This window comes from Gymnoscopelus microlampas (genome assembly GCF_963454915.1).
Source record: "Gymnoscopelus microlampas genome assembly, chromosome: 1".
Lineage (NCBI taxonomy): Eukaryota > Metazoa > Chordata > Actinopteri > Myctophiformes > Myctophidae > Gymnoscopelus > Gymnoscopelus microlampas.
This window is the reverse complement of record NC_139962.1, coordinates 6,357,961-6,382,067: the sequence shown is the minus strand read 5'-3', so window position 1 is coordinate 6,382,067 and position 24,107 is coordinate 6,357,961. Positions and strand designations below refer to the sequence as shown.

The window sequence follows — 24,107 nt, the reverse complement described above, 5'->3', positions numbered from 1 at the left end:
CCTATAAAGTTGTTCTCTTTTTTCTCCTCTCCCCAGCCCCCCCCCCCCCCCCCCCCCCCCCACACACACACACACACACACACACACACACACACACACACATCATGTAAAGCGTCTTTTGAGTACTTAGAAAAGTGCTATATAAATTCCAGGTATTATTATTATCATTTAATGAATTCATCATGAACTCATCGATAATTCATTCCTGGTCCTCACCATTAACCGAGTGTAATATATAATCTTTCAGGACAGTATATGCCCATTGCCCAGGATGAGTGCTCATAGGAGGGTATAGGAGTAGAGTAGCTCCTACCCCCTGGGCATAGTGGAACTGTGGAATGACATCCATCCACTTGGTCAAGTTCACCATTAGTTAATGGTGAGAACCAGGAATTAATGATGCGTTCATGATTAATTAATATATGAGTTCAGCATTAATTCATCATTAATTAAGGGTTAAATACTAAATACATTTGTGAATTTGCATGCTCAAGTAAAGTGGCCATTTAATGTATTTAAATGTAACTTCATTTAATGGACAACTTTAGCTTTTTAATATCATACCACATTATGTAATTAATGATGAGTTCATCATTAATTCATCATTAATTAAGGGATAATTACGTGTGTGAATCTACACGTTCAAGTAGCCTACAGTGTGGACATTTAATTTAATTCAATTCAACCTAATTTAATTGAATGTGTTTATCTTTTTAATATCATACTACCCCACTTTGAGAACCAATGCTCTACACCAGTGGTTCTCAAACTTTTTCATGTCAAGGACCCCCAAATTGACACTTATTAGCCCGCGGACCCCCATTTGAAAAGATATGCCAAGGACCCCCATAAGAGAAGATCTTTACGGCTCTAGCAGTGATTCTCAACCATTTTCATTTCAAGGACCCCCAGTGTGACATGCATTAGGCTATGGACCCCCATTTAATGGCATTTCTATCTCTGGGACCCCAATTTATAATGTAAAATCAATGTTAATTTAACTCTGAGAGTGTACAAATGGAACCAAATGGACCCGTTAGGGTCCATTTGGTTCCATTTGTACACTCTCAGAGTTAAAGAATACAGACCCATAGGGGTCCATTCGGTTCCTATCCATCATTTAGCTGGGAACCCCCTGGAACCCCCTCAAGTACCCCTGGGGGTCCCCGGACCCCACTTTGAGAACCAACGCTCTACACCGTAGACTCTACAGTGTTACAACAGTTGTGTCTGTTTCCGGCACACCACAGTGTCTGTTTCCGGCACCATCTTTATCACGGCCACCAATGGTGTTACAACAGTTGTGCAAAAAAAAACAAAAAACTAACAGGATAATAATAATAAAGCTCAAACACTGCGCCGCTGGTGGTTTTTTACCCAAACTAAAACAATGTCGTACAACTACGTGGTCACCGCCCAGAAGCCCACGGCCGTCAACGCGTGCGTCACGGGTAAATATGAGAGGTTTTATCAGCCTTTTATTGTGTTGTTACGCACATTGCTACACAGAGAGCTAGCTAAGCTGCATGCTAATGCTACTAGTATCCAGCTATGATGCTAGTGCTACATCCCGCTCTGTGCTGCAGACACACAGCACCGTGCTGCTGCTGCTGCAGGCCGCTAGCTGTGTATGCTAATGCTTTATCATTACAGTATGTACAGTAATAAGGACATGTAATGGTCAATTCATTGGTCATTGTGTGTTTCGTACATACAGGACAGCTACATACATGGAGGCTATGAGTTGTTGAAGTTCTTTGCGCTCCATGCGTAGTGCCAGGGGGGTGTCAGGCTTCTTCTTACCCCCCCAAAAACAAGATCTTGCAGATCTGCAAGCTTGTATTTATTTACATTATGTTCTTTTAGGGCAGAGGTCTTCAACAGGGGGTCCGGGACCACCTAGGCCCCTCTAGGTCCTGTAGTAACTCTGAGGACCCCCTAGGGCCTAGGGGGTCCTCAGAGTTACTACAGTGGGTCCCCCAAATATTTGTGTGATATGATTATTTAGTTTTACATCAACCACTTGAACCCTAGCATCCCTTTTCTGAGGAGAACTTTTGCCAAAAAATAGCAGAAATACTGTGAGCTTGTAGATCGGCTATTTTTTGGCAAAGAGTTATGTGTAGAAGGAAAAAAGAGCAGCAAAAGTTTATCTGAAACACAATTTTATACAATATAGAGTGGGTCCCTACTTCATCTCTCTCTCGGCTAGGGGGTCCTTGGCCTGAAAACGTTGAAGACCCCTGTTTTAGGGGGACACATGTCATACTTGTCATAGCCTTGGATCAAGAAGAGACTTTCATCATAGAGGCATCAAGGCAATCATAACCATTACTTTGTAGATTGATTGATTGAATACTTACTTTATTAACAGTTTGTAAATAGTACAGAGGTACAGTTATACAATAATGTTAAAAAGGATAACACAAAAAGCCCTAAGGCACCACAGCGTTAAGATAGCCATGCACCTGTCAAAGCACTTCAAAAACGTAAATGAAGTCCACAATCACAACACCAGATCTACCTCGAGGTAGCTCCACTGATCATGTCCAACCCAGATTTGGCACAAACAAGGGGTTGAATTTGTTCTCCTGCTATGCCACAACAATGTGGAATGCCCTACCAAAAGTATTGAAGGAGGGTAAAACCCTACTCTCCTTCAAAACTGTCCCCCGGTGTTTTTCCTTTAATTTAAACAGTTTATATGATATTCTGCATTGTAGTTTATATCTATGTCTGTCATTTAATGTCACTATGAATTGAGTACAGAGGACCCCAATGGAAACACGCCTCTATGGCATTCTTTTTTAATTCCTATTAGCTTACCTTGTATTGAACTGTACTTTCATGTGCTTTTTTCTGCAAACCTCTAATAAAGTCTTCATTCAATCAATCAATCAATCAAAAAGGGCTTGTTTCCATTGTTGTCCCGTATATTCAATTAATCAAGATCTGTTCTATTTTGGGTGTTGAATGTCATCATAATTGCATATTTGGAAATGGATTGATAGAGGTGGTGATATTTGAACCTTATTATTCGCCCATATTATTAGAAATAGATTCATCATGGTAACGTGATTGAAATCTAGTTTATAGTCACTCGTAGAGAAATGTCATAATAATTGTATACATGCATTCAGATATATAAATAGGTTACCCATACCATTTGTGGTATTGTAATAATTTCAAGTGAGATGCAGTGAAATTAAAATACTCTAAGTTGGCTTTTAAAGTCTATTGTGGACATTCTCAAGGGATAAGTGCTGCTGTCTCTCAGACTGTTGGCCCTGTTTATTTGTTGTCCGTTTGGCTCTGCAGTAATGCATTCAGTGTTTAAGTCGTGTGCATTTTATAAACAGTGTTTTTCACGTTAGTGTTGTTTTACATTGTGTTGTTTGTATTGTTTTAACGAATGTGTTCGTAAATTGCTTTCTCTGGTTAAATAAAGGTTAAATACAAATAAATGCATAAAGAAACTGGGTTTGCTCTGGAACCCCATCCCCACTTTGAAAACCATTCGGCTTAGTAGTGGTAGTATAATATTATTTATAAGATAGTTTTATTTAATAATCATAGAACTGCAGCCGTGTCCCACAGCTTGACTAATATTACTATTAGTACGTTTTAAATCGAAGGCTCCCTGGATGCCATAAGCAAACAATATGTGACAATGATTTATTCCAAAATCTGTGTAAAAACAGGCCTTTGCCACAGCTCCTTTTTAATCAATGTTATAATTAAGTTTCTCTGTTGCCTAAAGGGTTTTGAATGTTATTATCTTCCTCGCTGCAGTGATAAACCCTCTAATCCACAGGCCACTTCACCTCTGCGGAGGACTTGAATCTGCTCATAGCCAAGAACACCAGACTGGAGATCTATGTGGTCACAGCAGAGGGCCTGAGGCCCGTCAAGGAGGTGGGCATGTATGGCAAGATCGCCGTCATGGAACTCTTCAGACCCAAGGCAAGTCGTTTAGTTTGTATCTGTCTGTGAGAGAGTAGGGGTGGGGAAAACATTTATTCGCATATAAGTTATATTGTATTAACAATAAGTTACATAGTGCCGCTTTAAGACCCATTCTATACGTCCAAACTACAAGCCGCCAAATCTGACAATCTACACGTGAGCTTGTTTATTGGCAGATTTGACTATGTAACTTATTGTTAATACAATATAACTTATACAATCTGTATGGTAGGGTATGTTAATACAATATAACTTATACAATCTGTATGGTAGGGTATGTTAATACAATATAACTTATATAATCTGTATGGTAGAGTATGTTAATACAATATAACTTATACAATCTGTATGGTAGACTATGTTAATACAATATAACTTATATAATTGGGGTGTTTGTATTTGGTCTCCCTGCTCTTCTATTGAGACATTAAGATTGTGTCAAAGATCATGTCTCACCTAGACACAGGATCTGACCCGAATTTTGACCTGATGTTGGTCAAGATTCAATTCATCCCCTGAGCAAGCAGGCAGGCTCTATAGTGCTAGAGCTTGTAAATCGGCTATTTTCAGCATGCAACCAAGTATAAAATCAGCCATTACGACGCCATCGAGGCACCGCCAAAATACATTTTAGTCGACTAAATCAACTGTAGTTTTAGTCGACTATAATCTCATGATATTTAGTCGACTAAACCTAGACAAAAACTAAAGCATTTCAGATGACTAAAATATGACTAAAACTAAGTGGAATTGTATTCAAAAGACTATGACTAAAACTAAATAAAAATTTGCTGTCAAAATCAACACTGCTGCAAACCCATTTATGTCAACGTCTTTTTGCCTCCCATGTGCAGGGTGAGAGCAAGGATCTGCTGTTCATCCTGACATCAAAGTACAACGCCTGCATCTTGGAGTACAAACAGAACGGAGAGAGCATCGACATCATCACACGGGCACACGGCAACGTGCAGGTGGGTACAAACTAACACTGTCATTCACTTTGTTTTGTTGTGGTTTTAACAGGAACATGTCAAGAGAATTCCAGTCGTGGCATAAATGTGGAAGGTAGAGGTGACACAACTTTGAAAGTCCTCATGAATCCTAGTTATAAAACATGAGTTCTATTCCTTTGTACTTTGTAACTATGGTTGTGTATGGTTTGTGTAATCTACAACATCCAATTCTTATCCCCCCTTTTCATTTAACCCATTAAGACCTGAAGCCGATTCTACAAATGTCTTCTAAATCCCAACAGTTTTCTGAAAAACGTATGTTTCTATATCAGTGGTTCTCAAACTTTTTCATGTCAAGGACCCCCAAACTTATATGTATTTGGCCGCTGACCCCCATCTCAAAATATGTTGTTCCAGGGACCCCCAGAAGCAAAGAATAGAGTTAAAAATGTTCGCTTGAAAAAATGCATATTAAAAAATTTGCACAAATTTTCTCGATTTCTCAAAAATAGCAGATCTCAGCTACTTTTCAATAGCCAAAGTGTAAAATAATGCTTTTTAGCTCAAATCTAAAAAGTTCCAGGTCTCAGAGGGTTAACCCAAACAGCTCTTTAAGAACTTTGTATTATATGAATATGGTCTCTGTCAGGTGGAAACCTCATATGTCCAAAACTGTTATCTTTCAGGGTTCAAATTCAAACATATCAAAAGTAGCAGATCTACAAGCTCAAAGCTTGTAGATCTGCAATTGTTGATAGTTTTGTGTGACGCTATATTATGATCAAGTAGGGAATTCATTTACGAAAAAAACACAAAAAGTTAGAATATGGATAAAAGAGGTTTCTGCCCGACAACAACAATATAGATCTCCTGGACATTCATTCATTGCTCAATCAACACACAATACCTTGAAATGCGTTATTATGCGTTCTTCATTTCACAAAGGTCAGTGTAGAGAGATGTGAAACTAAGGGCAGAGAGCTGAGAGAGCTGAGACACCAGACACACCCAAATGTTTTTAGGGAGTTTATCTATTTATTTATTTTTAAAGATGTATTTTTGGGGCTTTTATGCCTTTTATTTTATAGGACAGTAGACTGACAGGAAATGGGGAGAGAGTTGGGGAGTGACTTGCAGCAAAGGTCGTCGGGATCGGGATTCGAACTCGCGACACGCTGTCAGGCTGCGTTGCAGCCTAGGTGGCCAGACTGCCAGACCAGCGGCCCGGGCCGGAGTTTATCTATTTTGTTTCCTTCCTCCTGTTAAACGCAAGGAAAGATAAGATACACAGTACACAGAACAGTGATTGCGTTAGGCCCGGTAATTGCCAGTTTTTGGCCGATTCCTTAATGACAAAAGCCAGAGAAATTGCCGGTCAGTTTGTGGATCTGTTGAGCTTGTAGAAGAACATACTTGCGGCCCTATTGGACTTCCTGCTCCTTTTTATGCTACTGTAATTTCTAGTGATTTCTTTTTAAATGACAAAAAGATATTCCTGTCCGTCCAAAATCTCCCGGTACAGTAGGTGACTGCGAAGGACATAACAGGATGTCTTTAACCCATTAAGACCTAAGGTCGATTCTACAACTGCCTTCTGAATCAGTAGTTTTCACACTTTTTTTAAGGATTTTATTTTTGAATAGCCAACGCAAAAATCTAAAATGAAGACGGTGGATGCTCTCCCGGTTTGGCCACAGTCATTGAATTACTGCATTTATTTTCTTCTGCAAAACATGGGATTCTTGCCAAAGGCTGTCTTTTTAGTCCAGTCACTGAGGGAAGACCGTCTGCCCACCAGTATCTTATATTCTTTTTTTTTTTTTAAATATAGTTGCAGGTAATTATTTCCTCATAAAGGCTAGGAAGTGTAGAGAGACACCAGGAAGTTGAGGGTTAACAACCTGCAACACATGGCTCCGGCTGGAATCCATCTACAGATGTTGCAGCCATATGGTTGGCTTGGCGCGTATATATATGTATATATTTTTTATAAGCGAACATTTGTAACTCAAATCTTTGCTTCTGGGGATTCTACAAATGTCTTCTGAATCCTAACAGTTTTTTGAGGTATGTTGCTATCAGTGGTTCTCAAAAATGGTATTGTACAGTATGCATTTGGCCGTGGACCCCCATCTCAAAATATTTTGTTCCGGGGACCCCCAGAAGTTGTATAAGCAGAGTTAAAAATGTTTGCTTAAAAAAAGAAAAACATTTTTTTTTTTGAAAAAAAAAACCAAAACGTTTTTTACGTCAGTGGCAGTATTGGTTAATTACGTTAATTACGTCAGTGGCAGTGAATGAGTTAAGACCTGGAACGCATCTGTGTCATTTTTAGATTTGAGCTAAAAGAAGCATTATTTTACACTTTGGGCTAATCAATCGAGTGCCGCACTACGAGCTTGTAGATCTGCTATTTTTGAAAAATCTTGAAAATTTGTGTAAATCTTTGAATATATATATATTTTTAAAGCGAACATTTGTAACTCAAATCTTTGCTTCTGGGGGTCCCTGGAACAAGATATTTTGAGATGGTGGTCCGCGGCCAAATACATTTTGGGGGGACCTTGACATGAAAAAGTTTGAGAGCCACTGACATAGCAACATACCGGTACGTTTTTTTCAAAAAAACTGTCAAGATTTAGAAGACATCTTGTAGAATCGGAGCCTCAGGCATTCATGGGCTAAAGGGTTAATATCACAAAACAGGCTTTCTTATTATCATACTTAACGCATCGAATCCACCAGATGATGCGTTTCCACACACTTGGAGATGATGTGCCTACACAACTCTTTGCACCAGCAGCAGCCTTTCACACTGCATACTGTGTTTCTGGCTGTTGTTTTGCAGAAAGCAGAAAGACAGTGACATGTTGTCAAGACTCATTATCACCTTTGTTTAGTTATATAGCTGATTACTTTTCCTGTTATCTCAAAGCTTGTATCAACAAAGTATGTCATGACTCATGGACGAGGAAAATTTGTACTGGGTGATTAATTTAATTAGGGGAATAAATGAAATAAACTGGCTTGTGTGACCACAGCTGACAAGGTATACATCCGTCAGAGTGGGTTTTGGATGACAGTGCGCTGATGATGATGCCAATTAGTCACATGCGGTCCTGATTCCAATTTAAACTAGATTTCATGGCATCTAGCCTGTGACAGTTCTCGATGGCCCACTCAAATATCTATTTACTGGTATGGTTTATTACTTGATATCCATGGAGAGTTGTCTGCTGCTGTAGTAGATATACTAGCCTAAATTGCTAAAGTGATGTAAGTGTAATGAAGAAAACAGACAGAAGAAGGCTTAATTAACTGAACAAATATAATTGGATGCTACGACCCTTTGAGTCCAGCTTCATGCTTTTTAATGCAGCTGTTGTTCAAACATCATGTCTTATAGTTCGCTAATTCTTAATCTGTCAAGAGAAACTGGATTAGTGAAGCTCTGGTGTTTTCCAAAGCCTTGCGTGGCGCACTGAACTGTCCTGTCCTTGGCATCCTTCTGGTTTTGCATTATTTAAACCCACCCAGAAGTTGAATCAACATTTTAGGATTTTACAGTCTGAAGACCCACAAGTGGTCTTAAGTTAAAAAGTGAAAATAGCAGATCTACAAGCCCACAAGCTTGTAGATCTGCTATTTTCACTAGTTCTTAAACTTTTTAATTATTTATTCATGGATTATTATTTGATTTCATTTATGAAATACTTTTGTTGTTTTTAACTGATAAAGTTGAGATTTTTTTGTTTAAAATTAAAACAATCATTTGAAATAATATATGTGTATGTGTGTGTATATATATAACATTAAAAAAGGAGTCATTCACTCGCAACACCATACACATTGGTCCGTTACCCAAAGATGGGTCCGGAGCCACTGTTTGGGAAACAGTGCCAGTGGTGTAAGGCAGAGGTTCTCAAACTTTTTCATGTCAAGGACCCCCAAATTGACACTTAATAGCCCGTGGACCCCCATTTCAAAAGATATGCCAGGGACCCCCATAAGAGAAGATTGTTTTACGGCTCTAGCAGTGATTCTCAACCATTTTAATTTCAAGGACCCCCAGTTTGACATGCATTAGGGCTACGGACCCCCATTTAATGGCATTTCTATCACTTGGACCGCAATGTATATTGTAAAATCTATGTCAATTTAACTCTGAGAGTGTACAAATGGAACCAAATGGACCCGTTAGGGTCCATTTGGTTCCATTTGTACACTCTCAGAGTTACAGACCCATAAGGGTCCATTTGGTGCCTATCATTTAGCTGGGGACCCCCTGGAACTCCCTCAAGGACCCCTGGGGGTCCCCGGACCCCACTTTGAGAACCAATGGTGTAAGGGATACATACAAATGGTATCACACACGGGGCGGGGGGGGTCTTGACATTAAGAAGGTTGAGAAACACTGATCTAGGACTTAAACGGTCTCTTATCTCTTTGTCAACGTTGTCAGGATCGCATCGGCCGCCCGTCGGAGACGGGCATCATTGGCATCGTGGACCCAGAGTGCCGCATGATCGGCCTGAGGCTGTACGACGGCCTGTTCAAGGTCATCCCGCTGGACCGAGAGAACCGCGAGCTCAAGGCCTTCAACATCCGCCTGGAGGAGCTGCAGGTCATCGACGTGCACTTCCTGTACGGCTGCCAGGCGCCCACCGTCTGCTTCATCTACCAGGTATAGGCTGAAAGGACAGCCTCTAGGACATTATACCCACAGGGCTGGCTGTTAAGAGGGTTTCAACACCCTGGGAGGCCCAAAAAAGGAGGCAAAAAGGTAGTACTGTGCTGTCTCCAGTGGTGGAAAAAGTACTCAAATGTTTTAATTAAGTAAAAGTATCAATACTGCAATGTACAGTAGAAGTACTCTGTTACAAGTAAAAGTCCGCAATTCAAAATTGACTTGAGTAAAAGTACAACAGTATTGGTATAAAAATGTACTTAAAGTACCAAAAGTAATAAAATGTTTGAAAATAGCAGATCTACAAGCTCGGCTATTTTCAAATAGCCTATGTATAAAATATGGCTAAAGTGGTTAATGTAGGTTTTATAATATCATAATTCATATCTGAAAAGTAACTAGTAACTAAAGTTTTCATATAATTGTAGTGGAGTAAAAGTACAATATTTGCTTCAGAGATGTAGTGGAGTAGAAGTAACAATTGGGAATACTCCAGTAAAAATAAAAGTACCTCAAAATTGTACTTAAGTACAGTACTTGAGTAAATGTACTTAGTTACGTACTTTACACCACTGGCTGTCTCTTCCATAATTGGTAGCCACATATACACGCCCCCCCTCATCTAGACTGAGTGGTAAAACATTAAGCAGCATGGAGCGTTGGGGTTTGGAATCGCTTGTTGGAAATCGCCCAACGGTCCTGCGTACCACCTGTTTCTAAATGTCACATAATGCAGGAGGCAGCAGGACGTTGTGTTGTTGAAAACGAGCGCTTCTAAACACTGACACTTAGAAAAATAATCACCTGCATGGAATTCATTGACAAAGTAGCTCATAACATGTCTCTACGGTGGACTTTTATGAAACACAACATTTGCAGTTAGAGGATGATTCAAGCTTTCTGTACAGCTGCCATGTTGGTGAGTTTAATGTTGTTTAATACGATCAGATCAGTTTGGATGTATGGGCTGTCAAGGCCCGAATTCTTTTTTTTTTTGCCACTCAGTAGGCGTTCCTGTATAACTTCCGGGTAAGATGATGTCACGCGCATAACCTCTATACCCATAGAGTACTGAGTAATATGCTTATTGTGTCATGAAGACATATGCCATGATTTTGTGAATGTAACCTTAACAGTACCTTTTAATCCATTAAGACCTGGACCGCATCTGTGTCACTTTAGATTTCTTTGGCTATTCAAAAATAGCAGATCTACAAGCTCATAGCGCGGCACCGAGTGCCGCGCTATGAGCTTGTAGATCTGCTATTTTTGAAAAATCTTGAAAAAAAAAGTTTAGATTTTTTTCAAAAAACTTAGGATTTAGAAAACATTTTTAAGAATCGCCTCAGGTCTTAATGGGTTAATATTTGTGTCTTTGCATGCTCTCCTTTACGTGGACATGAATACCTTGTGTGTGTGTGTGTGTGTGTGTGTGTGTGTGTGTGTGTGTGTGTGTGTGTGTGTGTGTGTGTGTGTGTGTGTGTGTGTGTGTGTGTGTGTGTGTGCGTGCGTGCGTGCAGGGGAAATAGAAACAGTTTCTGTTGAATGTCCACGGTTGGGCAATTAACCTAGGAAATACAAGTTCGGCACTTGGAAGCGTCCAAGTCCCGTTTACATGCATTTAAAAAACACCTGTTGTTTTTATCTCATACAGTATTTTTAATCAAGGGAACTGTACTGTGGTGGAATCTTCATCTGCTTTATCCAGAGCTGGGTTGCAGAGGTAGCAGTTCCAGCAGAGAATATCCCCAGGCTTCCCCTTTCTCCCTGGCCACGTTGCCCAGCTCTGACTGGTGGCATTCATTCCGAAGCGTTCCAAGGCCAACGTGGGAGATATAATCCCCCCCCATCTGGGCCTTGGTCTGCCCCGTGGCCTCCTCCCAGCTTGTTGTGCCTGGAAAATCCTCCCCTAGGGGAGGTATACTACCCCAGGAGGCATCGGTACTACTAGATGCCCAAACCAAACCACCTCTGCTGGCTCCTTTAACTGTGCAAGCTGCAAACGGCTCCACTCGGTCTCTCGTAGTACTAAATATTTGAAAATAGCAGATCTACAAGCTCACAACGCGTCGCGATTGTAGATCGGCTATTTTCAAATAGCCTATGTATAAAATAGGTCTAAAGTGGTTAATGTATGTTTTATAATATCATAATTTATATCTGAAAAGTAACTAGTAACTAAAGTTTTTAAATAATTGTAGTGGAGTAAAAGTACAGTATTTGCCTCTGAGATGTAGTGGAGTAAAAGTATTGGAAATTGGAAACACTCAAGTAAAGTACAAATACCTCAAAATTGCACTTAAGTACAGTACTTAAGTAAGTGTACTTAGTTACTTTCCACCACTTAATATGTAGGATTTGCCTTGAATAATTTTAAAGCGAATAGAGGCTGCCTTGCCTTTCTTGCGGTGCTGTCATGCTGTCCACATGAAAGACGTGCTGTATTTGTGAAGGTCTTAATATAACCCTGTGTGTTGTGTGTCTCTTTCTTTAGGACCCCCAGGGCCGCCACGTGAAGACCTACGAGGTGTCCCTGAGAGAGAAGGAGTTCAACAAGGGTCCCTGGAAACAGGAGAATGTGGAGGCTGAGGCATCCATGGTCATCCCTGGTGAGTAGAGATGGTTTTACTGCAGGGGTATTCAACTAGATTAGGCAGGGGGCCACAACTGTAAAATAATTTGGAGTTGGGGACCACACAGTGCGCGCACAATTTGCGCGCGTGTGCGCGAAATTTTTTGGGTCTAATTTGGGTCTAATTTGGGTCTAATTCGGTTCTATTTGACCAATATAAATCAACCTTTTTTCCGGTCTAATTCGGTGTAATTCGGTTCTATTTAAGGTTCTAAGTTAAAGGGGCTACACCATGAATTTCATTTTTTTTTAGGTTTTTAGTATTTTTTGGGCTCCCCAGTGTCTCTTGTACCCCAAAAAATATTTTTTTTTAACATTCAGTCATTCATGCTCATTTCATGGATTTCCTAAATGGGCGTGTCTGAACAGGCCATTTCAGAATGGCTGTGCAAGTGATGTCACTTGCACAGATTTTGCATTGACGATGGCCAGACAGAATTGCTCAGTAGCTCCCCCCTGCCCAATAGGACGTTTTGGTATTGCAGCTGAAAAAGCTTGGAATGACAGACAGTCAGATTGTGAGAAAAAATATCTGGATTATTTTTAGGCTTACAACCTGTTTAAAACGTATTAGGGGGCAATATTTATATATAATATATATTTTTTTAATTCATGGTGTAGCCCCTTTAAGTTCCAATGAAAGATGGCCTTTCAAGAACTAATGAAGGATAAATAATTTGTACTGTTTTAACTTTGATAACATAAAAACGAACATATATTTACATAAATAATAATTATGAAAATTAAAAATAAATAAATATATATATATATATATTTTTTTTGGGGGAATATGGCCAGGGGCCACAAGGAAGCTCCTCGCGGGCCGCACGTGGCCCGCGGGCCGCACGTTGAATATCTATGGTTTACTGCGTTGCTGTTTGCCAACTATATACATGTCGTTGCTGTCGGGGTAGAAATCTCCTTACTCTTAACGTTTTGTGTTTTTTTTTTGTAAATTACAAACTTTCCTCCCGGATTTGAACCCGGTTTCCTGCGCAAGTGCTGATTTTTCTTTTCCATTGATCTAATAGAGTCTGCCCGCTTGATCCGGGGGTCACGCATCTGTGTCATTTTTTCATTTGAGCTGAAAAGCATTATTTTACACTTTGGGCTGTTCAAAAATAGCAGATCTACAAGCTCATAGCGCGGCACCGAGTGCCGCGCTATGAGCTTGTAGATCTGCTATTTTTGAAAAATGGTGAAAATGTGTGCAAGTCTTTGAATACATATTGTTTTTAAGCGAACATTTTTAACTCAAATCTTTGCTTCTGGGGGTCCCTGGAACAAAATATTTTGAGATGGGGGGGTCCGCGGCCAAATGCATATCATTTTGGGGGTCCTTGACATGAAAAAGTTTGAGCACCACTGATATAGAAACATAACGTTTATTCAGAATACTGTTAGGATTTAGAAGACATTTTGCAGAATCGGCCTCAGGTCTTAATGGGTTAAAACAAGTTACCTAGTGCAGCTTTAATGTGGGAACTGCAGACAAAAGAACAGTTCAGTTCTCACATTAAAGCTTTAAAACACTACAACTACATTAGACTAGCTGCACACCCGAGTGTCAATATTAGAGAGATGAATATGCAGCGAAGACAATTTATGCAGGACTTGACACAAATAAGTCCCCTGGGTCACAGCCCGGGCTGTCTTTGATAAACGGCGCTGTCTCCTCACTCACCAAAGTGTTCACTTGAGAAGAATTATAACAGATTGTCAGCGTGTGAAATTGTGTTTGGAGAGTGAATGATGGTCCGTTTACGGCCTGTCTTTCAGTGCCGGAGCCATTTGGGGGTGCTATAATCATTGGACAGGAATCCATCACCTACCACAATGGAGACAAATACTTGGCCATCGCACCACCCACTATCAAGGTGAGTTTAGTATTATTATGCAAGGACGCTTTTCCATGCATTTGGAATTTGTTTTTTTTTCTGTCTCTGCACAATAGCACTTTACATATTTGGATATTACTTTAGCTTTTTATGTCTTTTTGTGGTGTTTACTTTTCAATGAAAAGCACTGCAGCCTGGTTGATTTCAGAGGTTTTCTTTTTTTTATGTGGAAGATACAGTTGGGGGGAAAACTACTGGGAGATATTTATATATCAGTGAAGAACGCTTTTGCATCCAACATAATGGTTCAGGTGTGTAGGCAGCCAGATGCAGGGACGTGCACAGATAGACTCTAGGTGGTGCTAGAGCACCTGCCCTTTGCCCTCTTGACCAGAAGTGCCCTTATGAAAAAAAGGGGAAAAAAAAGTTTTTTTGTTTTTCCTGTTTACAGCAGGGGTCTTCAACAGGGGGTCTGGGACACCTAGGGGGTCCTCAGAGTTACTACAGGGGGTCCGCCAAATCTTTATGTGATATGATTTTTCTTTTTACCATAACCACTCGAAACCTAGCATCCCTTTTCTGAGGAGAACTTTAGCCAAAAATAGCAGATCTACAAGCCCACAACGCCTCGCGCTGCGAGGCGTTGTGGGCTTGTGTGTGCTTGTGTGTGCACGCCACTGGGGGGGGGGGTTGGAAACTACTGGGAGATATTTATTTATCAGTGAAGAACGCTTTTGCATCCAACATAATGGTTCAGGTGTGTAGGCAGCCAGATGAGCATGGACAATATAGGTGGACGAAACATTATGGCCTTACAACAGGGGTGATGCAACTTTGATGATGGAGAGGGCCACTATATTTCCACACCCACTCCAGAGGGCCACGTTGCATATACTGTACAGAAACCTCTTATAGCTGTATTTAAACTTTTTTTCGTAAATGAATGCCGAACTTCACCATTCTATATGTCACACAAAAGTTGCAAAAATAGCCGATCTACAAGCTCAAAACTGTGACGCGTTTTGAGCTTGTAGATCTGCTATTTTTGCAATTTTTTAAATTGGAATCCAGATTTTTTTGAAAAGTAACATTTTTATGAAATTTCAAATACATTTAGTTATACTTATGTTAACTTTTTGAACTTAAATACAAGTACATTGGACATTAAAAAGACCAGTCATTAAGCTACTAATATAGACTGAAGGAATGAAAGCGGGTCATGTTTGCATGTTTGGAATTGTAACAGCTGAAATCAATAATATATCAGTATACCAAATATTGACCTGGGGGACGCGTTAAGTGAAGGTGGGGGGCCGCACGTTGCCCCCGGGCCGCACGTTGCCCATGTATGGCTTACAATATTTCAGTAAGTACATCAACACAGGTCTGATGAAGGGCATGAGCCCGAAACATCACAGCGAGGGAAAAAAATCTGCGTTCGTGCGTGTCCGTCTGGTCATTCATTAACCCATTAAGACCTGGAACTGTGTCATTTTTAGATTTGAGCTAAAAAGCATTATTTTACACTTTGGGCTATTCAAAAATAGCAGATCTACGAGCTCATAGCGCGGCACCGAGTGCCGCGCTATGAGCTTGTAGATCTGCTATTTTTTAGAAAAATCGTGAAAATGTGTGGGAATCTTTGAATATATATATTTTTAAAGCGAACATTTTAACTAAAATCTTTGCTTCTGGGGGGGTCCCTGGAACAAAATATTTTGATGGGGGTCGGCGGCCAAATACATATAATTTTGGGGGTCCTTGACATGAAAAAGATTGAGCACCACTGATATAGAAACATACGTTTTTCAGAAAACTGTTGGGATTTAGAAGACATGTAGAATCGGCTTCAGGTCTCAATGGGTTAACTTGGGCGCCCTGTGGGTTTCAAGCTTAACCCTATATCTTTTTATTATCGTTTTTGTGAATTCAGCGGAGATTGTGGCGTGGCCACGTGGCTGTGGGCTCTGTCGTCACGGTTACGGTCCCCGAATGCTATGAGATCATAGCATACACATTTGAAGTTGAACTTGGGTCAGACTCAGGATTTAGAAGGCGTTTTTAGAATCTGCGGTTAAGTGGTTAATTCATGATGGATTCTTTTTGGGCTGTTTCATGTGCTATCTCTGCATAGCACTGAAAAGTTTTGGGTGTTTTTAAAACAGTCAAAATGCCCCAAATATTGACATCTCTTTAACACGCATATGATTATTTTTTTGTAGTGTGTGTCTCAGATGTGCGACGTCACTTTGTTCTCAGAGTTGAGTGTTGTTCAACGTGTTGAAGATGAAGACGTGGTCTCTAACTATGTGCTGAAGCTCAAAGACTGTCTCATGTCTATAATTAGGACTAGGAGTGTTCTCTCACTCTCACTGCACCACTGGGCTCACTTCTAGATGGAAGGTTTCACTTTTGTTTGTGCTTGATCATACACTTCAGCACTAGAGATGCACCGACACCATTTTTGCATGTGTATCGGTTGATACAAAGTACCGATTCGATAACGATGGGTAATTTAATCATTAAGAATGCATCTGTGTCATTTTAAGATTTATTTCGCTATTCAAAAATAGTAGATCTACAAGCTCATAACGTGGCACAGAGTGCCGCCCTATGATCTGCAATCTTTTGAAGAATCTTGAAAGTTTGTGCAAATCTTTGAATATATATATATATATATATATGTATATATTTTTAAAGCGAACATCGGGGGATATGAGCGTCCAACGTGCGTCATGGTCCGCTTGTTTCACGGCACATGGTAATAATGGTCAATGGCTGTGAGTAAATGCAGATCAATTGCTCCAGCCATTGAGGAGAACCGGGCAGAAGAGATTTTGGGGACGTGCTCACTCAGAGCTTTGTAGAATTTATAGGAGGATTTAGCCGCAGATCAATTATTCCAGAAACAAAGATTGGAGTTACAAAGGTTCGCTTTAAAATAATATATATAATATATATATAATCAAAGATTTGCACAAATCTTAACCATTTACAAAACATAAATTGCAGATCTACAAGCTCGTAGCGCGGCACTCTTTGAGGGGACTTTATCAACGAATCCACACAGATTTTGTTTTAAAATCAGCTAAATCAATTAGTCCGATTAACCCAACTCTAAACCCAGGTAACCCTAATGTATAACTACGGTGTCCATGCCAAAATAGTGATAAATCAATTGGTTCAATTAATTAACTGTTGAGCTCTTTGTTCATCACAAACAGCCTTCTGCTAAATTAATTAAGTTAATTTGTCTGTTTGTGTTCCGTCAATTCCTCTAGCTTCATTTTCCCACGGTAATATCTACATTCTACAGAAGTACACCGTCTTCAACTGTTGAGGATTTCAGAAATATGCTGATAACTCGGAACAAGTCAATTAGCAGCAGCAAAACCAGCTTTAATTAACGATTGTAACTGGGCTATTTCCTTTTGCTAAACCAGTGTTACTTGCAACGAAACAGATTTCCCCCCACCAAACAGTAAACATTAATCGAGGAGCAAACATCTTAAGGGCTAAAGTCTGCCTTTTTTCCTCCTAAAGCCCAGTTCTTGCTTACAAGGCAAGACAACACACTTGACTAAAGCATCTGGAAATGTTCCAAAAGCTGTTTAATGTTCCTCATTTGGCCACAGCAGCAGCAGCACGTACAGTAAAATATGTTCTGCTTGTTGAAGTGTTTTCTGTACTGTGACTGTATGCACCACGGTCAGGCTCACACCTTAGATCCAGGCCTCTCTGGCAGACATTATGAGTCAAGTGTTCTCATACATGAATGAGAGTGTTAACCCATTCAATCCGGGAACGCATACTGCTGTGTCATTTTAGATTTTTTTTAAAGCTATATAACCATTATTTTATACTTTGGGCTATTCATAAATAACAGATCTACGAGCTTGTAGGTTAGCAATTGTTTTTGAAATGTTTTGAAAAGTTGTGCAAATCTTTGAATATATTAGTTTTTTTTAAAGCGAACATTTTTAACTCAAATCTTTGCTTCTGGCTGATTCTACAAATGTCTTCTAAATCCTAACAGTTTTTTTTTTTAAACTTATGTTGCTATTGAGAACCACCTATATCAGTGGTTCTCAAACCTTTTTGTTCGCGAACCCCCCTCTCAAAATATTTTGTTCCAGGAATCCCCAGAAGCAAAGATGTGCACACATTCTCACGATTTTGTTTACCAAAAATAGCAGATCTACAAGCTCATAGCGCGGCACTCGGTGCCGCGCTATGAGCTTGTGTATCTGCTATTTTGAATAGCCCAAAGAAATCTAAAAGTGACACAGATAGCGTTCCAGGATTGAAGGGGTTAAGCAGCTCGTGCTGTTGCTATGCGACTATTCAAAACCAATATGTTATGAAGGTGAAATCATAATCTTCTTTAACTTTTAGTGCCTGACTGTGTGTGGTCTTCCATTCGTTAGTATTCCACTCTGAAACGAAGCCGTTTCTCTTTCATCGTCATTCGTCACAATCACACAGTGGCACTTACAGTACATCTTGTGTGTATGAATCAGCTCCTCTTGTGAATATTTAACAAGATGCATGCATGAACATGTACAGAGCATTCACAGGGTGTTCCTCTTGCGCATATATATGGGCAGCTGGCGGCCCGGGGGCCACTTGCGCCCCCCCACCTTCACTTAGTGCGGCCCGCAGGTTAATATCAGAACACTGATATATTATTGATTTCAGCTGTTACAGTTGGAAACATGACCCGCTTTGATTACTTCAGTCTATAGCTTAATGACTAGTATTAATATTCTATTGTCTTTTTTATGTCCAATGTATTTGTATTTAAGTTCATAAAGTTAATATAAGGATAACTAAGTGCATTTTAAATTAAATTAACACATTGAGTGCCAGGGGTGTTTTAAAAAAGTGTACGTTGAGTGCCTGGATTTTTAACCATTTTTTAACCTTTTTCAAGTAGTCACAAAATATTTTCAGTGATCACCGTCCTCACGGTGATCCCCTCATTACACACATAGAGGTCTCGCACAATCGTGGGGAAAAGATTAAAAACATTCGGTAATCCGTTCCATAGTTGCAGCCAGTTGAAAATAGTCAAAAATACATAGTAAAAACAAAAAGTACACAGGAGCCGAGATACAGGCTTTTGAAGTCATAAGTTAACCAGGAAGTGGATTGGAGTCTAAATCTTCGTAAAATGATATCTCCTGGTGCTGTGAAGGGAAAAAATATTATATATTATATATTAAATATTTTTTTCCAAAAATGGCCATAACCGTTTTTGGCACACCTCGTTTGGATTATGAAAAACGGTCCGGACCGTTTTTGGCACTCAATGTGTTAAAATGTTACTTTTCAGGATTCCAATCAAAAATAGCACAAAAAAAAAACAGGATTCCAATTCAAAAATAGCAAAACAAAAAACAGGATTTTTCAAAAGTAGCAAAAATAGCAGATCTACAAGCTCAAAACGCGTCGCACTGCGACACGTTTTGAGCTTGTAGATCTGCTATTTTTGCTACTCTTGTGTGACATAGCATTGCCCGACAGTATATGCAATGTGGCCCTCTGGAGTGAGTGTGGAAATATAGTGGCCCTCTCCATCCTCAAAGTTGCATCACCCCTGAAACGTATACAATGTCCAGCGAGCTGCAGAGATGCAAGGCGTTGTGCACACACGTGCGTGTGATTGTGGATGTTTTTTATGGCTCTATTTTCCATGCTTGAGCAGCTTTCTCCAGATGAAAGCACCTATTACTTTAGATGAGGTTTTCACATTTTTTATTTAACATACTCTGTAAGATGATAAAATGAAACTGTTCAATAATATCACACTCACACACTATGAGAGGGCTGTAGCTGTCGATCAATGTGATGTTTTATCGAGACCATTGTTATATTGGACACGCATGATCTCATCATGTGCCCATTTATCCATTATTCTGGATTATAAGTAGATCGATCCGTATCACCCATTAAGCCTGATGAAATTCTTTCACACCCTACAAGCTAAAATAAGGGCCTCAAGTGCAACACACAGATAGAACTGTTCATTTTGGTGCGGTTTGATTTCGTAACAAGTGCTCAGATGGCAGTTGGATGCAGAGCTCCTCACATCATTGGCGTACAGCCTCGTTCCCAGCCTTACTCATCTGCAAAGAGAAAAGCCTGGTCACGACCTAATGCAGAAAGTGTCTAGGGCAGGGGTCTTCAACGTTGTCAGTCCAAGGACCGCCTAGCTGAGAGAGAGATGAAGCAGGGACCCCCTCTATATCGTATAAAATTGTGTTTCAGATTCAACATTTTTTGTTTACGTGGTCTGCTCTTCTTTCCCTCTACACCTATAGCCTCTTTGCCAAAAATAGCCGATCTACAAGCTCACAACGCCTCGCAGCGCGAGGCGTTGTGAGCTTGTAGATCGGCTATTTTTGGCCAAAGTTCTCCTCAGAAAAGGGATGCTAGGGTTCAAGTGGTTAAGGTAAAATAAAAAATCCTATCAACACACATATTTGGCAGACCCCCTGTAGTAACTTTGAGGACCCCCTAGGGGTCCCGGACCCCCTGTTGAAGACCCCTGGTCTAGGGGTAAAAATCAAAAGAAATGAGAAGTATGTTGCAAAGTATAAAAAGTCAGTTAAAAAATAGTAGCGTGCTGGAGATGTTTTAATGTAGGGCTATCCGGGCTGGCAGCTGGTGCTTGTGGAACACCCTGGCATTGGTGTGAGCTTGTAGATATGCTTTTTTCTTTTGAAGATTTCCGACTACAGTATAAAGACGTGCCCAAAATAGGTTCACACGCCAGGTTTAAAGTGGCTAATATTGTTTGACACTTTTTATGCTACCATGGTCCTGGAATCAGTTCCATATAAAGACGGTAAACTGGAGCACTTAATCCCTTTGGGTGATTTTTAAGAGGTTTACTTCACTCTAAAATGAGGTCTGTAGCCGTGTTACTTGAGTTTGTGTGACTGTATTTAATGCAGTTAAGTGCTTCTCAAACTTTTGAAACTGTAAACTTGATTTAAAGGACCTCTATAACTTTGAGAGTGTACAAATGGAACCAGAATTTGGGCCTGTAAGAGTCAATTTGGTTCCATTTGTACACTCTCAGAGTAACTGACCTGTAAGGGCACATTTTGGAACCCTGAGGGTCCCTGGACCCCACTTTGAGAACACCTGATTTAATGTATTTTTTGTTTCGCTTTCTTGTTCGGTAAAAGAGATAACAATTGTCAATGGGACTGGTTAACCCATTCAATCCGGGAACACATCTGTGTCACTTTAGATTTCTTTGGGCTATTCAGAAATAGCAGATATACAAGCTCATAGCGCGACACTCGGTGCCGCGCTATGAGCTTGTATAACTGCCAGTTTAGAAAAAAAATTGAAAGTGTGTGCAAATCTTTGAATACACATATATTTAAAAAAAAACATTTGTAACTAAAATCTTTGCTTCTGGGCAGGTCCATGGAACAACATATTTTGTTGGGGTCGGCGGCCAAATATATGTAATTTTGGGGGTCCTTGACATGAAAAAGTTTGTAGATCTGTTATTTTTGAATAGCCAAAGAACTGTTACAATGACACAGATGCGTTCCCGGTCTTAATGGAATCAATACACAGTAAAAAAAATAAACAGAAACAAACAAACCAAAATGATGACCTGATATCTAACCACAATGAAGTGTAAAGCTTGGCATTGCTGTTCCTTGAGAGGTATTGACTGTCACAACATTGTGTGTGTGTGTGTGTGTTGTGTTGCAGCAAAGCACCATAGTGTGCCACAACCGGGTGGATCCCAACGGGTCCCGCTACCTGCTGGGGGACATGGAGGGACGTCTTTTCATGCTGCTGCTGGAGAAGGAGGAGCTGATGGACGGAGCCGTGGTGCTGAAGGACCTCCATGTGGAGCTGCTGGGAGAGGTGGGTACATGTCTCTGTCTCTCCAGCTGTCTGTCTCTGTCTCTCCAGCTGTCTGTCTCTGGGAGAGGTGGGGACCACTCTCCGTCTCTCCATCTGTCTGTCTCTGGGAGAGGTGGGGACCACTCTCCGTCTCTCCATCTGTCTGTCTCTGGGAGAGGTGGGGACCCCTCTCTGTCTCTCCAGCTGTCTTTCTATCGCTTTCTTCCGTCTCTGTCTCCCTCGTTGTCGGTCTCTCTCTTTAGGGCTTTTCCCTGCGGGGAGCGACACATACCTGCCATTACGATTCTGTGACTATCGGTACATAACTGGGGACGGGGCTGAGTAGGCTCAAGCGAACCTCGCAACGTTCAGCACGGCAACTCGCTCGGTGGTGCTTCTCGTGGCTCAAGTTGGCTTGTGACTGCGCCCCTCAGTCGCGGCCCAAAACTACTACTTTTATCGGCGAAAAAAAGTAGTCCGTGGTTGTTGGAAAAAGTAGTGTCGTCACCGTTACCAACTCTTTTAACCCATTAAGAGCTGAGGTGATTCTTAAAAATGTTTTCTAAATCCTAACAGTTTTCAAAAAAAATCCCCCAAAAAATGTTTCAAGATTATTCAAAAATAGCAGATCTACAAGCTCATAGCGCGGCACTCGGTGCCGCGCTATGAGCTTGTAGATCTGCTATTTTTGAATGGCCCAAAGAAATCTAAAGTGACACAGATGCGTTCCAGGTCTTAATGGGCTAATGTAGAGCGAAAGAAGCCCCGCCCTGTAGGGCGAGGCTTCTACGCGACGTTGGAAGAACGCTGGTCGCGGCGAACACGGGACAGAAAACAGCTCTGCGAGTAAAACGCCAGGCGTTCAGCCTGAAAGCTAACCCACAATCCAGCTCTTGTCGCGGGGGGGGGGGCGAAACGTGTGCGTGGCACGAGCACGGGCACGTCGATTTCACGGGATCGTGCGCACAGCCTGCCGCCTCGCCCTTCAGATTGGTCGCGCTGCCCAACTTTGTCGTCCGCCTCTCATTGAAGATGAATTGGTAGGCGTGTCAATCGTCCCTCCTTCTACCCCTCTCTCCCTCTTTCTCTCTCTCTCTCCGTCTGTCTCGCTGTCTCTGTCCATCCGTCATGCTCGCCTTCTCCGTCTTTCATTTGCTTGTTCACCTGCTCTCTTTTTTTTGTGGCTTTTGTGGCTGTCAGGCAGTAACCTTGTATCCATATATACATATATCCATATAATATGTATCCATATTTCATTTGTGTTCTCATACATTTTTATGTTTTATCCCATTAAGACCTGAAGCCGATTCTACAAATGTTTTCTAAATCCTTTTTAAAAAAAAAAGTGTTTTAAAAAAAATGGAAACATTTTTTTTCAAGATTTTTCAAAAATAGCAGATCTACAAGCTCATAGCGCGGCACTCGGTGCCGCGCTATGAGCTTGTAGATCTGCTATTTTTGAATAGGCAAAGAAATCTAAAGTGACACAGATGCGTTCCAGGTCTTAATGGGTTATATACGTCAGTGTCCTGAGTAGAGAAAATAACTCTCTCTGCCGAAAGGAAAGTTTTTTTGGGACATACAAGGTTTCACAGCCTGGTCTGTTTCTGTGTGTGTGTGTGTGTGTGTTGACTGACATCTCATCATTTAGTCCCAAAGCATTCCGCTGCATCTAACGTCTCCTCGCGTCCACACTCCTCTTCAGAGGAGCGAGGGAAATCGTCTCCTCTCTGTGGGGGCTGTTTACAAGTTCTCACCTCTTCCCATTATACGTTGCTTTAGCCCGTTAAGACCTGAAGCCGATTCTACAAATGCCTTCTAAATCCCAACAGTTTTCAAAAAAAGCGTATGTTTCTATATCAGTGGTTCTCAAACTTTTTCATGTATTTGGCCGCCGACCGCCATTTCAAAATATGTTGTTCCAGGGACCCCCAGAAGCAAAGATTTGAGTTAAAAATGTTCGCTTTAAAACAATATATAATCAAAGATTTGCACACATTTTCAAACATTTTCAAAAATAGCAGATCTACAAGCTCATAGTGCGGCACTCGGTGCCACACTATGAGCTTGTAGATCTGCTATTTTTGAATAGCTAAAGTGTAAAATAATGCTTTTTAGCTCAAATCTAAAAGTGACACAGATGCGTCCCAGGT

At 40.7% G+C, this 24,107-nt stretch overlaps 1 protein-coding gene across 1 annotated transcript in view; it reads left to right on the top strand.

The window, feature by feature from the left end:
• Nucleotides 1-1,283: 1,283 nt before the first annotated feature.
• The window catches only part of ddb1 (damage-specific DNA binding protein 1), a 143,085-nt gene continuing 120,261 nt past the window's right edge, over nucleotides 1,284-24,107 (top strand). The window contains exons 1-7 of the mRNA XM_084061288.1: nucleotides 1,284-1,451; nucleotides 3,815-3,963; nucleotides 4,821-4,937; nucleotides 9,382-9,603; nucleotides 12,101-12,215; nucleotides 14,018-14,115; nucleotides 21,817-21,975. Coding sequence (XP_083917414.1) covers nucleotides 1,391-1,451; nucleotides 3,815-3,963; nucleotides 4,821-4,937; nucleotides 9,382-9,603; nucleotides 12,101-12,215; nucleotides 14,018-14,115; nucleotides 21,817-21,975 — 921 coding nt within the window. The 5' untranslated portion in view covers nucleotides 1,284-1,390. The remainder of the gene's footprint in view (nucleotides 1,452-3,814; nucleotides 3,964-4,820; nucleotides 4,938-9,381; nucleotides 9,604-12,100; nucleotides 12,216-14,017; nucleotides 14,116-21,816; nucleotides 21,976-24,107) is intronic.